This window comes from Crocodylus porosus, unplaced genomic scaffold (genome assembly GCF_001723895.1).
Source record: "Crocodylus porosus isolate Cpor-Errol unplaced genomic scaffold, CroPor_comp1, whole genome shotgun sequence".
NCBI lineage: Eukaryota > Metazoa > Chordata > Crocodylia > Crocodylidae > Crocodylus > Crocodylus porosus.
Window position 1 is genome coordinate 123404983 of NW_017728931.1, and position 16596 is coordinate 123421578.

At 45.6% G+C, this 16596-nt stretch overlaps 1 protein-coding gene across 1 annotated transcript in view; it reads left to right on the plus strand.

Moving 5' to 3' along the window:
- RELN (reelin) overlaps positions 1-16596 on the plus strand; it is a 560682-nt gene that overhangs the window by 292515 nt on the left and 251571 nt on the right. Inside the window, exon 8 of the mRNA XM_019543587.1 lies at positions 5511-5562. Within this exon, the coding sequence (XP_019399132.1) occupies positions 5511-5562 (52 nt within the window). The remainder of the gene's footprint in view (positions 1-5510; positions 5563-16596) is intronic.

Genomic DNA, 16596 nt, shown 5'->3' on the forward strand with positions numbered 1-16596 from the left:
TGTAAATTAGTTTACTGCAGCCTAATAGTGTCACATGTATAGACAGTGACACTTTACTCCACTGCTAATTAGTCTACTTCACAGGTAAGCACACTGTAACACCAGTTGGGTCTTCAAGTCCAGTTTCTAGCTAAGACAGATGGATATCATATGACCCTCTTTGTAACTTGTCAAACACCACCTTGAAGTTGGTCTTGCTTTTTGTCCATACTAGTATTGCTCCAGAACCTTGTTTGGAGCAGAAGTTTAAAAGACTTGGAGCAGAAGTTTAAACCTTGGAGAAAACATTTAAAAGACTTCTCGTTTCCTACTACAATTTATTCATGACCAGTTTATACATTTTTTTTCCTGTGTGAATATTGTTCTTCATTTTAAACAATATCCCTTCATTTTAATTCCTCCCTCCCTGGTGTTAATCCCACAAAGAATTTGCAGAAAGTAAAATCCTTACTGAACCTTAGTTTTGCTGGGCTAGACATGGCAAGCTCTTTTAATCTACACTTATAAAACAAACTGTCCGTTCCCCAGATCATCCTTGTAGCCCTTCTTTACACCTGTTCCAGTTTATCTGTTTGCCTCTGTAAATCACCCCAGTGAATATCGAGCTCATATTTGTCATGTGCCAGTGTTGCAGAGCGCTCAGGTGCCCTGCATCTGAGAGCAGAAAACAGCTCAGGAGAGACCCCTAGTGGCAAGAAGGGGGAGACCCAGCTGCCAGTTACCAGGGCAGCCAGAGTAACAGGTGCTGGTTGTCCGGACAACTGCTGGGGAGCCAGCTGACAGGAAGGGGCAGGGCCTGGCCCATATAAGCCCAGGCAGGAGACCAGGAGGGCAGTTCCCCTCTGGTGGCCAAGGGAGGAGGAGCTTGGCCAGTGCAGACAGAGAGGAGAACCCTGATTGCATGAGCAGCCCCTGGTTGCTGCTGGGGGTTGGAGTGGAGGGATTGAATGTTGTTTGGCTGGACGGTCTAGCTTTTTATGTTATAGCTCAGGGTCTTTGTGTTTTTGTGTTCACTGTTTTGAACCAGAGGACCAGGTGAGGCTATTAGGGATTGGAAGAGGCCTCATAGGGGCTCCACAGTAGTGTCGGGATCCTGGCACCAGAGAGAGTGCAGCATTTCAGGTGTATAGACCCCAGCCCCAGAGCAAGGGGGGCAGTGAGAAGCCCCAGAGCAATGGGGCAGTGAAAAGCCCCAGAGCAAGGGCAGGGCTGTGAGAAGCCCCAAGGAGGTAAGGGAGACCATGTCAGTACCACCTGTGAGGCTTGGGCTGCGGTGTAGGGGAGGAAAAGGAGCCACAGATAGCACCCTCTGGCACCGTGGCACATAAAGTGGGCAGCCTCCCACTAATTACATCAATCAATTAATTAAGATCGAGGCATGGCAGGCGAGTAAGCAGGCAGTTGGCCAGGAGGGCAGAGTCCTCAACAGGAGGGTGGAGTCGCCAATAGAAAGGCTTCAGTAGCGATACTCCTGTCACAATGGTGCATTGGCTGGGAAATTTTTATATGGCAGCATGCATCATAAGACCCTGGTTTACCCGTATAAAGAAGAGAGCCCTTGGGCTGATGAGAAGAAAGGAACAAGCTTTGGATCAATTATATCGAACGGTGCAAGACCTACTGGACCAAGCTGTAAGGCAACAGACCCTGTTAGCCACCATGATTGAAAGCACCGGACCCTGGCTGATGATGCAGGTAGAACTGTGCGGCTGCGGAGCCCGAGTTGACCCCGAGGTGGGAGATGAGCCACCTGCACTGTTGTCCGAAGTAACAATAGGGGGAAAAAGAGTAGTGGCTATACTGGACTTGGGCTCATTGCAGACTGTGGTGCGGAGTGGCATGTTACTGGCAAGGGAGAGGGGAAAAGCGGATCATGTGAGGGTCCTGTGACTGTCAGAAGAACAGAGAAGACAGGCTACTGAGCTAGTCAAAGAATATGGAGATGTGTTCCGGGGAACCCCTGAGTAAGCTCGGGGTGTGGTACACCAGATAAAAACTCCCCTCAGGCCAGGTAATACAGGAGAACTGGAGACAGATTCCCCAGCAACTCCAAGGCCAGATAAAAACAGAGATTGTAATGATGCTAGAGAAAGGTATCATATGCGAATCCCACAGCGGCTGGTGGAGCCCCATCGTAGTGGTACCTAAGCCCGATGGAAAAATCTGTCTATGCATTGATTATGGGAAGGTAAATGCAGTGGCTAAGTTTGACACCTATCCAATGCCCGAGGTGGACGAACTGGTGGAAAACATCAGGCAAGCTCACTACATTTCCACTTTTGACCTGACTTAGGGTTACTGGCAGGTCCCAGTGGCACCCAAAGATCAGGAAAAGACAGCATTCACCACCCCATGGGGACTCTTCCAGTTCTGACGCATCCTGTTTGGGTTGCATGGGGCTGCAGATATGTTCCAGCGATTAATGGACAGAGTGTTGGCTCCCCATGGGGGTTACGCCGCTGCGTACATTGATATTATTATATATACTGAGAGCTGGGATGAACAACTCGCTGCGCTGAGCGCAGTAATGCAAGACTTGAGGAGGGCTGGGCTGGGCTGACAGCCAATCCAAGGAAGTGTGCAATAGGAAAAGAGGAAACACAATACCTGGGGTTCCTAGTAGGAAGCAGGAAGGTGAGACCTCTGCTGAGCAAAGTGGAGGCATTGCGGAGGTATCAGGCGCCCCGTACTAAAAGGCAAGTAAGGGCTTTCTTGGGGCTGGCCAGTTATTATAAAAAGTTTGTACCTCACTTTGTGAATTTGGTTGTACCGTTGATGGAGAAGATAAAAGCAGGGGCTCCAACCAAAGTAAGACAGACACTGGAGGCAGAAAAGGCGTTCCGAGCAGTGAAGGATGCTCTACGTTTACAACCACTCTTATATACACCAGATTTTAATAAACCTTTCCTGGTGCAGACCAATGCGTCAAATGTGGCTATCGGTGCAGTATTGGTTCAGAGAGAAGGAGAAGAAGAGCACCCCATAGCCTACATAAGTAGGAAATTACACCCACCGGAACAGAGTTATGCCATGGTAGAGAAAAAGTGTTTAGCAATTAAGTGGGCTATTGAAACACTCCGGTATTATTTGTTAGGGCGGCAGTTCACATTGATCACCGATCATGCACCCCTGCGCTGGTTGCAGAGCATGAAGACAGACAATGCAAGACTCATGAAATGGGCCCTTAGTCTGCAACCATATTGTTTTGAGGTAAAACACTGCCCTAGAACCCAGAATATAAATGCTGTCTCTTTTTCAAGACAGTACGAGGAAGAAGAGGGACTAGGAGGAACAGAAGGATCCCCGACAAGAGAGAAGAGAAGGGGGCATATATTTAGGAGCCCTAACCTTGTTGGTAGGAGGGAGGGTGACCCCTCCAAGTCTGGGACCTCCCAGGCAGGAGCAGCCAGTCGGGTGACCGGAGAAGGAAGGTCAAGACCTGGAAAATGGCGACTGGAGAAGGACAGGGAGGCGGCAGGGAGACGGACTCCCAACAACGACAGTAATGTGCCTGCCACCTCCGTCAGAAGGACATGCCCTACCCAGAGCCATCCTCATGAACGTTTAAAACGGGGAGAGAAGACAGACCTAAGTGGCATCCTACCGAGGTTGGCTAGTGTGGGGGGACTACCTGTGATGGGTAACTCCCAACAAATCTCACATGGTGCACCTTGGGTAAAAGGCGAGTAGGAGGTGCCTGAAAACCTCCGCCTCCTGTACCTAAATTGCCGGGTGCTTGGGGAAGGCTGAGAGGAGAGCCCCAGGTAGATGGAGCACCAGGTGAGAATGAAGACTCGGCTCGGTGAGTCTGGAGTTAAAGGTGTGGGAGGTGCATCACAGAGCAGTCAGGTGCCCTGCGCCTGAGAGCAGAAAACAGCTCGGGAGAGACCCCTAGTGGCAAGAAGGGGGAGACCCAGCTGCCAGTTACCAGGGCAGCCAGAGTAACAGGTGCTGGTTGTCAGGACAACCACTGGGAGCCAGCTGACAGGAAGGGGCAGGGCCTGGCCCATATAAGCCCAGGCAGGAGGCCAGGAGGGCAGTTCCCCTCTGGCGGCCAAGGGAGGAGGAGCTCGGCCAGTGCAGACAGAGGGGAGAACCCTGACTGCGTGAGCAGCCCCTGGTCGCTGCTGGGGGTTGGAGTGCTTTCCTGGTAGGGATTAAATGTTGTTTGGCTGGACGGTTTAGCTTTTTATGTTATAGCCCAGGGTCTTTGTGTTTTTGTGTTCACTGTTTTGAACCGGAGGACCAGGTAAGGCTATTAAGGATTGGAGGAGGCCTCATAGGGGCTCCACAGTAGCGTGGAGATCCTGGCACCAGAGAGGGCACAGCATTTCAGGTGTATAGATCCCAGACCCAGAGCAAGGGGGGTAGTGAGGAGCCTGGAGAGAGGGCTGCGAGGAGCAAGAAGCCCCAGAGCAAGGGGGGCAGTGAGGAGCCCAGAGAGAGGGCCATGAGGAGTGAGAAGCCCCAGAGCAAGGGCAGGGCTGTGAGAAGCCCCAAGGAGGTAAAGAAAACCACGTCAGTACCATCTGTGAGGCTTAGGCTGTGGTGCAGGGGAGGAAAAGGAGCCGTAGATAGCACCCCCTGGCACCGGGGCGCATAAAGTGGGCAGCCTCCCGCTAATTACATCAATCAATGAATCAATTAAGATCAAGGTGTGGCAGGTGAGTAAGCAGGCGGTTGGCCCATAACAGGAGGGCGGAGTCACCAATAGAAAGGCTCTAGTAGTAATACTCTCATCACAACCAGCCAAGTAAGTGTTAGGTAATGTTTTTGCCTGCGTCATTAATTATAGGATTTTGAATGCACTAGAAGGGGTTGGGACTTACTTTTGGCACTTCTTGTGTAGCTCTGTCACTTAAAAAAAAAAACACTTTTTTCACTTCTGCAGTTTTCAGAGAAACATGAGGTGATGCAGAACTAGAAGGGAGGAGACCTCTGAGAAAGGGACAGGTTAAGTTTCTTAACCTATTCTTCCCATGACAGTTGCTGATTGTATCTTCCCGTGACAATTCCTCTTTCATAATCATATACAGCTGCAAGTGTAAAATCTAGTTGGTTTGCACTATGTGCTATAAATGAAAATGATATGGTTAGCTGATGAGGAATTAGATTTTATTATTTTGCCTTAATCTTTAGGTCTTGATTTCAAGAGTGAAAACCATTGTGCCTCTGCAGACTCCCATTGAAGTTAGGGACCAATTTATTCTTTAACCTTTCTGAACACTGATCAAGCACCAATGCTTGAAAATATTTGCTAGTTCTGTAGACATTTGTACTGCCAAAGATGGAGAGTCTCTAGATCTGACTTGTGATGAAATATCAATAATCAGAATGACATAATTTCAGTGTCCATGATCACTCAACCTGAAAAGATTAAAAATGAATGGTCCTATATACTGGAGACATGGAGATCCAGAATATTCCAATATTTTGAAAAAAATGTGATAAAAGTAGTGTATTGCTGTTTTAATGCAAAAAAGTAATATTGTGTGTGTTTCCTCCTCTAGACCACCTCCAGCCTTAACACGACTACTGCATCTGTCCTTCAGTTTTCCCTGGGTAAGTTTCTTTACCATTTCACTTTAAAAAGTATTTAAAAATTGTTAAAACGAAAACAACTCTGTTTTTTTAAATTTACAGTTTTCTTCAATATTTCTGTCTGCCATGAGGGATTAAATCAAACTTTAAAAAATATAACACATTTATTGATTCCCATAGTGATGCTTTCAGTTGCTAAGCAAAACATTAGAAAGAAATAGTTGTGCTAATTTATCTGAAGTTATATACTTATTGGTTTACCCTTTGAAGCTAATTTTATTTTTATTATCTAGTAAATGCCAGCATATCAATAACTGCCTTTTTTTTTTTTTAAATGTAATTACTGATTAAAAATTGATTTGGTAAAAATGGGTTCTCCTCTTGCAACGTAGTAAAATCTTATGTATCTTAAAGTTGTATCTGCTTACTTGAATACCAAAAGCAAGATGTTGGTACTAGTAAAGTTGCTTTTTCAATAATTCAGCTAAGGAAAAGCAAACTAGATTTCGTTTTGGTTTATGCATCAACACTAATTTTTGTAAGGCTACCTGTTATAAATGCCTTAAGATTTTCAGTGTAGATTATGGACAACAGTGGCTTGTACTGAGAGACAGATTTAGAAAGAGCTTAATTTGTAATACAGACTTCAGTGTTAAAAAATATGAAGAAAAAATGTTCTTTTAATAAAAAAAATCAATAAGAAAAAGCAGGCTAGGTATGCTGTCTTTTTCCTCTGAGGACTCCTAGAAATGTAATTCCAAATTATATTCCCATTTTTTAAAAAGTAATTCTCCAAGTGTCCCTTAGTGGGGCTGTGATTAAACGCTAGAAATCTCTGCTGGAAATGAGAAATGTCAGACTGGAAAACCATTTGTGGTTTAACTTTTAGAATGATTGTAAGATCAAAGTCCAGCTGGCTCAAAAGTAATGTTGGTGAAATTCATTCTTTTTTAAATTAGTTATTTGTCTTTTTATTTTATTTTGTGGTTATTTGCCACAGCTCTACATATTGCAGTTCATCTTTCATGAGGGAGTTTGTGTAATAATCTGATTTTTTTTCATTTTCAACTATTGCTTACACAGAATCAGAACAACGTACACATGCATAGATCAAGCCACAGCTTGTTTATTGGTTGCCTCCCTATCCTTCCCATCCATTCCCTCTGCTGCTTTCACCTTTGGTCATTGTGTTAAGCAGGCTTCCCAGCAATTTTCTGGTGGAAGGCTTTGAATTGAAAGCAGAGAGTACAACATCTTGTGGGAGGATAGATTCCAAGGGAGCATGTGTTTTAGAACAGGGCCTGTTGACACCCTTTCGAAGGCCTCTGGTTTTCCATTGGGTAAAATGAAAAAGGGGTTGGAGCAGATGATTGGCTATTGTCTACTCATCCACCACCCATTTAAACCTGGCCAGGGTTTCTGAAAGCTTCTTTGTTTTATTTAGCTTCCCAACCCTCCCTCACTTTAATTACAGCATGACAGTTTATATCTTTTGAAATGCTGCAGGTCTGACTGATTGCCTGGGTTTAGAAAGGTTTTTTTTTTCCCCCCGTGAAGTCAAATTTTCAAGAGATCTAATAGTTTGACGTTTTTCCCCCTCGAACTTCAGGGAGGCCCAGGTAGGTCTATAGCAATTGTATTTTGAAGGTTAAAATTAGGAAATTAAAAATGTTAGCTTGTTGCAGCTTGCAGCTGGCATCCAATGCAGGTGAAATGCTAAAAGGGCAGCTCCCAGATGCAAATGAGGGATAGGATTTCACTGGTGGACCTTATGTTTTGGGATGAGGTCTAAGGACCTCCTTATGGTAACTTTGTACATCCTGCCCCACCTACACAGGGAGAAAGAAGTTAGAAATAAATTGAGGAGGGAATATCCTGCACTGGAAACAATTAAACACCTGGATTGACAGAGCAGGGATTTGGGGACTCCCATACTAAATTATTAAAACTGTGACCCATCCCATGTGTGTGTGATTCATATCCCTCCTTGGCTTGCTTCTCAGCAATTTAGACTTTGATCTTGCAGCTGATACATAGTGGGCAATTCTTGTTCAGACCATGATTGAAATCAATGAAGTTTGGTTTGGGGATTGCTTTAGACCCAAACCACTAGACATTTGCCAGTTTCCAACATGTGCGTCATTTCCAGCAGATATTTCCATAGAATAGTCATACCCCATTTAAATAATCACAGAAAATTACTTTTTAAAAAATGAGTACAACAATCTGTTTGCACACTACTAACTCCAATATCAAGGCTTTAGATTGTAATCTTTTGGGGGTAGCTTTATATTAGATTAACACTACAATGTACAGGTAGAACCTGGGCAACAATTTGGTGTAAGTATTTTAACCAACACCTCTAGTCCTTTAACCAGACATCTCCCACAGTAGCCACCTTTTGTAAATCTACTGCAGCTTAATACTTTGACTTATAGATTCATAGACATTAGGGGCTGGAAGGGACCTTGCAAGATCATTGAGTCCAGCCCCCCTAGCATAGGCAGGAATTCTGCTGGGGTCAAATGACCCCCTCAAGATAAGCAACCAGATGCCATTTACATGAGTCCAGAGTACATTCTTGCACCACCGCTGGGGGGAATCTGTTCCAGACCTTGGAAACTTGGACTATAAAGAAGTTTGTCCTTATGTCCAGTCTAAATCGGCCTTCCAGAATGTTGTGGCTGTTAGACCATGTTATTCCTTGGGGTGCTCTGGTGAATAACTGTTCTCCCAGATCCTGGTGCACCCCCCGATGTACTTGTAGGCTGCCACTAAGTCCCCCTTGAGCCTTCTCTTCTCCAGGCTGAAGAGTCCCATGTCCCTCAGTCTCTCCTCGTAAGGTTTGCTCTCTTGGTGTTTGATCATGTGGGTGGCTCTCCTCTGAACTTTCTCAAGCTTATCCATGTCCCTCCTGAAGTGAGGGTCCAAAACTGGATGTAGTAATCCAGCTACAGCCTCACTAAGGCCAAGTAAAGCGGAAGGATGACATCCCTTGTTTTGCTTGAGATGCATCAGAACAGACTTAGGGAACAGCAAAAAAGTAAACATACAGGCTAGAGACAGACATGATACATAAACTGGTATAATTGATTAGAAACTGGTTTAAATTGTAACAGATCAGAAGTTCAGTGCACAGAGACCTATTTAAAATAGCCCAAACCAGTTTAAAATAGCTCTGGACAGATGCATTACCACACTTAACTGATCCAGGTTAAACTGGCCTGTTGAACTTCTGTCCAGGATCCCCTCCCAACACAAGTTAGTTCTCAGCCCCAGTGTATCCAAGGATGCTAACCCCTGCCTCTCAGCTTGGATAGATTAGACTCTGCCCCAGCTTGCCCAGCTTCAACCCAGCCTGACTGTCACAGACCTGAGGCAGCCTCCCCAGCCCCACTGGCAGTGGTAGGGGTACAGGTGAGGAGGAGTACGGACCTCTGGCCCAACCCCTGCTCCCCTCAGGCAGAGTCTGTACAGCAGGGGATGGGGGGAAGCCTCCAGAGGTGGGGAATTCTGCCCTTGCAGCATGGCTCTGCTGCCCCAGCCCCTCATCTCCCCACCTCTCAGTCATGGGGGATAGGTGAGGTGGAAGGAATGGACCTCCATCCCAGTCCCCAACTGGGGTCTGCATGGTGGGGCAAGCCCCCCAGGCAGGGGCTTTTTCCCCAAAATGCAGCTTCACTATGCTGCAAATGCCTCAGTCCTGTACCCTCACCACGTCCCCACCTGTCGGGGCTTCCCCCCTTCCCCCGCAATGTGCAAACCCTAGCAGAGTTGGGACCAGAGCAGGGTCCATTTCCCCCCGTCCACCCCAACCGTATGGCTGATGGGCAGGTGGCTGGTGAGGGGGCAGGGCTAGGGAGTTTGCAGCCCAGTGGAACTGTGCTGGGGGGGAAGTCTCCACCTCAGGGGTTTTCCCTCCCATCTATTTTTCAGACTCTGCAAGGTGGGGTGAGGTGACACAGTGTCACAGTGGCTGACAGGGGGGCTAGCAAAAGGGCAAGGATGAGGCTATTGCAGCCTGACAGATCCCTCTTCAAGGGAGACGGCCAGCGCCTCAGGGGCTTTCCCCACTGCCTGCTGTGTGGACACTGGCTGGGGGGCCAGAGCAGTGTCTATCCCCCCCCATACCACCTTCCCCGGATGACAGGCGAGGGCTGGCAATGGGGTGGGACCAGACATTTGCAACTTGATGGGGCTGGAAGGTGTACAAGAGTGGCCCCTTTGGCACATTTGCCTGCTTTGGCCAAGCCATGAGTGAATGTGTATTCTGTTCAATAATGGTCCAATTTACCCAGCTTAGAGAAAGCTCAGGTTGTTTGACTGTCTGTACATAGCTACAGTGGTCTAGTTTTTATTATAAATCCCAAAGGTTTAAGAATCCCAAAACCTATTAAATAATGTACAAGAAAGATAACTCCCCAGTGTCATTTTCATTAATTGATGATCTAATAGCTTTTTTAAAGTGCTACACATTCAAAAGCCATAGGGTTTTTTCAGAGTCCAGAAGTTTGGAAAAGAGGAGCAACACTCAGATGGAAGTTTCCTTTGCCTTACAGGAATGGTAAATTATTCCTCTGAAAATGAGATCTTGGATTATTGACATACAGAACATGTAACAACATGATTCAGAGTTTAAAAACATTTTTGAATGAACAGCATTCTTTTTTAATGGGAACATCACTCCTGTTGGGCTGTGTTCATTTTAAACCATTAGCATGGGTACTGACCTGAAGGATGGGATGCAGTGTTCATTTAACTTGCTATCTGCCTAAGCACACTGGGGCTAGGAACAGACATTCAACAAGCCTGAGCCTGAATTGATTCAGTCTTTGCAGGTTACTCTAATCTGGCTAGGCTGAACCAGTTTGTAACTGTACAAACATCCCTTCTGACTGAGGAAATGCTGGCACATGTCTGCGGTGGCTCAAGCTAGAGGCCAGGGGGCACTAGAGCAGCCCTCCCTAGCTTTTCATAGTGCTGAGCTGAGTTGGGGTTTGGCCAGGCCCCAGCAGAACACTGATTAGGGAGGGGTTCCCTGCCTCCTGTTGATAACAGAGCATTTAGTTACACAGAAGGGAATTACACAGGGAGTTGTTAGTATTTATTAGCCCATAAAACAAAGCAAAGCCTCTCTCATTAGTTCAAGCTCTTCTTAAACAACTTTTTTCAAGGAAGGAATGGAGGGACATTACCTGTTACCTGTTGATTAGCTTCATAAAGCCCTAAGCCGACACTGTCCTGCCTGCCTTTGTCCTGTTTCCCACAGCACAGACAGTAGCCAGCATGTAGTCTGCTAGGTAATTTTGAGAGGTGTCTGTGTAGGGCAGAGGAGAGTGGGGAATCCCTGCTTGAGCAGGGAGCAGAAGGTAGCCAGGCAGGCCCCCTGTACCTGCAGTCTCTGGCGAGCTCCAGCCAGGAAGCAGAGAGGTGGGGCCTGCACTGCTGGGCTGGAGCAGAAAGCAGAGCCCTGCCCAGTAGGGCTGTGCAAAATTTCACCAAGTGTTTCGTTTCCAAGCTGTTTCAATGTGTTTCAAGCTCAAAACAGAGAAGTTGAAATGAAACAAAAAGCATCGAAACAGCTTTGAAATGAAATGAGGGCACTGGAAATATCTTGAATGTTTCAAAACGTTTCAAGTTTCAAAGCAGCCAGGTGGGAGGAGGCAGGAGAGAGCCAGGGCTCCGCTCTGAGTGGCTCCACAGCCTCACGTAGCTCCCAGTGGGGAGCACAGCCCTGGCTCTCCCTGCCTCCCACCACCGAGCTGTACTCTGTGGGGCTGGCAGGGCCAGTCAGAGCACAGCGTTGGCTCTGTTCACCTGCCGTCGCCAGGCTGCTCTCCAGTCGGCTCCACCAGCCCCATGGAGCACAGCCCAGCAGTGGGAGGTGGAGTGGCTGTGCTCCATGGGCTGGCGGAGCTAATCAGAAAGCAGCACTGGCTCACTGCACTCCAGTTGGCTCTGCCAGCTCCACGCAGCTCAGCCCCAGCTCTGTCCACCTCCCACCACTGGGCTGCACTCCACGGGGCTGACGGAGTCAATCGAACCACAGCCCATGCCAAACGCTGGTCCCAGGTGACAAAGCAGCCTTCTCACATCTGAGGTGCAGATCGCAGGACTCACACCCCCAGGAGGGCTGCTGGGCTGTGCTGGACTCGTCCCAGCAGTGCATGCCCCCAGATCTGTGTACCGGATGAGGGGAAGCTGCCATTGCTGCCTGGGACAAGTGGCAGCAGCAATTTTCTCCGGTGCTGGGGCGCTGGTCCCAGGGGTGCAAACCCTGCTGCATGCTGGATGACGGGAGGCAGCCGCTGCTAGAAAATTTTGCTTTCAAGACTTTGAGGTGTAATTTCTGAGAAACCTCTGCACCCATCTCCTTGAAACTTGGCAGGCTTCATGCCCTCAGGAGGGGCTACTATCTGTGCAATTTGCATCTGAATCAGGCAACAAGTGACAACATTTTAGACATTTTCATGATTCCCCATTGTAGTCTATGGGCAAAACGTCAAAACAGCTAAACAGTTTCGATGAAACAAAAAGGGTCAGCACTTCAAAATGAAACAATGAAACAAAACACTGTCCCTTCAAAACAGTGAAATGGATGTCAAAACAAAGATGGTGTTTTGCACAGCCCTACTACCCAGGATACTAAAGCAAATGGGATACCATGAGACTCTGGTTTAACTTAAACCAGGAAGAGGTCTGGGACAGACATTACATAAACCACTTTGACCCAAATCAGTTAATTCTGATACTACATTCAACCAGGTTTATTTCAAATGGGTTTCAGTCATTTTCACACTGGTTTATGTGCACTGAACGTCTGTTCTGTTACAGGTTTAAACCAGTTTCTGATCACCTAACCAGTTTATATGTAATGTCTGTCCCTAGCCAAAGGTTTCTAGCTACTTGAGAGTCTTTCGTCATTCTCTAGAACCAAACACTGACACGTGAAAGACAAATTCCAGCAGTTACTTATTTGTATGGTGGGACTGCTCACAATGGAAATATTTTAAGTAATACCTTTGGACTCTGTCAAGCCAGAATTTGTAATTCCACACCTGGGACCATGGAGTGTCACACACCAGCTCCCAAGCCAAGTGCCATAAGGCATTAGAATGATTCATGAGCTGAAATACTCTCAGGTTCCACTCACAAAAACAGACTTCTCTCCATAGCAGCATCCCTTCCTCAGACTTCCTCAGAACATGATCTACCATTCCCAGAGGCCAGTCTGAGGAAAGTGACTCATACTAATGGTAGCTTAATGATTGAACTGAGCATAAAGAGAGGCCTATGAGACAGCTAGAACAAGAAGGGATGAGGAAAAGGGGGAAAGTTTCTAAGAAGAACAGCACAGAGGCATAAGTTTTATAACAGGCATCACTTGGCATATGATGACTGCAGGTTGCTGTATGTGTTTCTTTGAAAGGTATGTACTCAAAGGCTGTGATACAGGTATTCTGTATACCCTTTGCTAGGTGCACTGACAACAGTAGACTGTTTAATTTTCTATTTCTCCATGGTGCATCTAAGAGAAGTATAAAGCATCAGACTAATACTGTGGGGAGTGCTAATGTAACTTCCCCACAGTATACTTTGAACTCATTCATTCTCTGAAAATCACAACATGAAACACAAAATCTGTGCGGTGCAGGCCTACCCTGCCTTCTGCTTGACCTTAGACAAACATTGCTAACTACGGCTCTCCAATTACAACGTGAAAATTGGGATCATAAGAATATTATATTACTTTGTAACTTATTAATGCAGCATGGTGTATTGGGCAGCTAGTCATATAGACAACTTGGTATGAAAGCATCCTTTCTTCACTCCTGCTCATCAAAAATATTCATACATTCCTTGCCAGCTCTGAGAATAGCAGGAATGGGAACTTACCCTCCTGCTAGCTGATACCAACCCAGACATAGCGGGGCTCACTGAAATGTGGTGGGACCCAACGCATGACAGTGAATATCAAGGGCTATAGGCTGTACAGGAGGGACAGGACAGGGAGGAAAGGTGGGGGTGTGGCGCTCTACATTAAGGAGGAATACACATCCTCATCAGGTAGCACAGAGTCAGAGGAGGGACACACGGAAGTGCTCTGGGTTAGAATACAAGGCAGTCGAGAGGAAAGAGACTTAACAGTGGGGGGTCTGCTACAGACCACCCAACCAAGGGGAAGAGCTAAACCAGGAATTCTTAAGTCAGCTCACGGAGGTAGTTAGGTCAAAGGACGTGGTCATCATGGGTGACCTGAACTTTCCAGACATCTGCCGGGAAGAGCGGTCAGCCAGGTCTGACCGCTCACGTAGGTTCCTAGCCAGAAAGCAGGACCTCCATCTAACCCAAGAGGTGCACAGCCCCATCAGCGGAGACGCCTTGTTGGACCTGGTGCTGGCCACGGGCAATGACCTGGTGAGGGGGCTGCGGGTGCTCGACCACCTGGGTGACAGTGATCATCGCCTGCTGGAATTCACCATCCAGCACAAGGTGGCAAAGGCCTGCAGCAAGGCAGCAGCCCTAGATTTGTTGAAGGAATGAATCTAATAGAAAGATGTTTTATTGTAAACCTTTATGCAGTGATTAGATTTCATAGGCGTTCGGGCTGGAAAGGACCCTGGAGGATCATCGAGTGCAGCACCCTGCCCCAGGGGCAGAAAGTCAGATCCTGTCTCATAACTAAACCTATACAAATGACTGACTCTGCAATTCATTGGCAGTTCTGAAAAATAAAAAAATATAAAATAGGGTCCACTCAAAACTGACATTTTTGGAATTTTTGTCAAATTGACAAAACACATTTTGGCTTGAATAGAATATTTTGATTTTTGTTTTTTTAACCACTTTTTTTAATAGAAGCAAACAAGACTTGGAAAGGCAGTCTGTAGTAGGTGGGTCAGGGCACTCTCTCACACTGTAGAAAACCTAGATAGGGAACCCTGCATATTTTGAAGTAAAGACATGAACTCTCACCTGCGAGGTGGGCAACGAAGCCACTGTGAAATAATGCATCTTGGGGTGGGTCTCTGTTAGTTTCTCCTGCGAAAGAGTTTTGACTTTGTGTAACCTATTGAACACTTCATCTGTTAGGTATCATATTGCCCTGCCTTCCCCTAACTGAACAGTTGTTGGACATGGCCCATTGCCAGCAATAACGCCCTTGTCACTGGGCTGTACAGTAACTCTCTGGCTCATTGAATATATTCAAGTACATGATTTCAGCTTTCCCAAAAGTACATTTTTAAAGCAAATAAATAATTTGTTTTAAAAAAATCACCCAGTTCCAGTCATCACTTTATTCTACCATAAATTGCTTTGACTGGTTTATTATTTCATACGGAAACATAGCCATTTTGTCTGAAATCTAGATTCAAATTAACCTTGTAGATCCAAATTGTCCTTGTAAATATATTAACAGAACTTTCTGGAGAATGACACATTTCATGAACACTTTTAAATTCCACTGAGCTAGTCACTCCTCTGTATGCTGTCCACTTCCTGATAATAGCAAATGTTGGCAACAGGTACTTGTTTTGTGGGATCAGTGGAGCCCTTGATGTCAGAATTACTACCACTGTAGTAGGGGTTTTGGTATAGCTGTGTTGGTCTAAGGACCATAATAATTAAAATGTGCTCCTGTAGTGACAGGCAAGGTTCTTTGGATAGACATGATATCTTTAATTAAACCAGCTGTGAATAGTTGGAAAAAAGTTATTTGCAAGCTTTCGAATACAAGCACCTGTAGAAGGGTGGTTGTGTCCGAAAGCTTGCAAAGAACTTTTTTTCAACTACTCAGTTGGTCTAATAAAATATACTACACCTACCCAAAGCACCTTGCCTACCACTACAGGAGCACATTATAATTATGCTATTAAGGCGGGTAGCTACATAAAAAGAAAAAAGCACAATTCTACTTAAAAATATATAAGGTCATATTTAAAAAAAACAGTAAAGAAAAAATGAGAGTAAATGCTTAACATTATTCAATGCTCATGCACATGGCATTTGGGAAAAACTGTTCACCATGTTCCCTGCAATCTCTCGTTTTGTTTTACATTGAATACAGTCCATTGAAATCAACCTTCAATGTGTTCCTCTACTGAAGTGATAAGGTGAAGGACCAGGAGAAAAATGTCTCCATGAAATGTATATACAATTGTTGAGAGTGGTAATTAGCTGTCTTAATCTGAGTCTAAGCAGAAGGCAGGGTAGATTTGCATATCCCTTCACAGCATCTGATGAAGTAAGCTGCTGCTTAAAGAAGTTTATGCATCTTTGATTTACTTAATCTATAAAGCTCTTGCCAGTAAGAACAGTATGGAACAATTGTTCCATATTTTCATGATACTGGCTGGCCCTGTCCAGTAGCATAACTAAGGTAGAGTGACTAAGGCCCTGGGTGCCAACTTGGGTAGGGGGCAGAGTAGGAGTGGGAAAATAACAATTTCATCAGCACCAGCCAAAAGTCACCACTGTCCCTGTGTTTTGCCGCTGCCCAAGGTGTCCCAATGCCCTGTTACACTTCTGGACTTGTCCTTGCCTTTACTGGTTCTGTGAGCAAGGATTATAGTGGAAGTGTACAAGGCAGTAGTTTGTGCAGTAGTTGTTTTATATTGAATGTAATGTAAAACACCAATATTTTCCCTGTATGTTGGAAAATGTTCATTTTTTACTGCTGTTTCCTGGTTTTCTGCTGCTTCACCCACAAATACGGAATGGTTTAGAACAAATAATCCTGTCTTGAGTAGGGATTGGACTAGGTGGCTTAAAGTTACTTCCAGTCCTACTCTTTTTTGAATGTGTGATGTATCACATGCTGCTTCTCTTTGCCTATACTGTTCAAGCTTTCTCTGCCCAGACCTATCTCAGAGAATCACTTTTAATGAGAAGTGTCACAAAATTGAATAGGAAATAAAAGCTGTAAATTTCTGTCAAAATTTAATAGATTTTATTTAAATTAGTCTATAAATCTTCCTAGGTTATCATTTTCTATTTTTTCTACAGATTTTTGAGCTTTCCAATAGAATTCTATAGTAACGATAAAAGTGATCT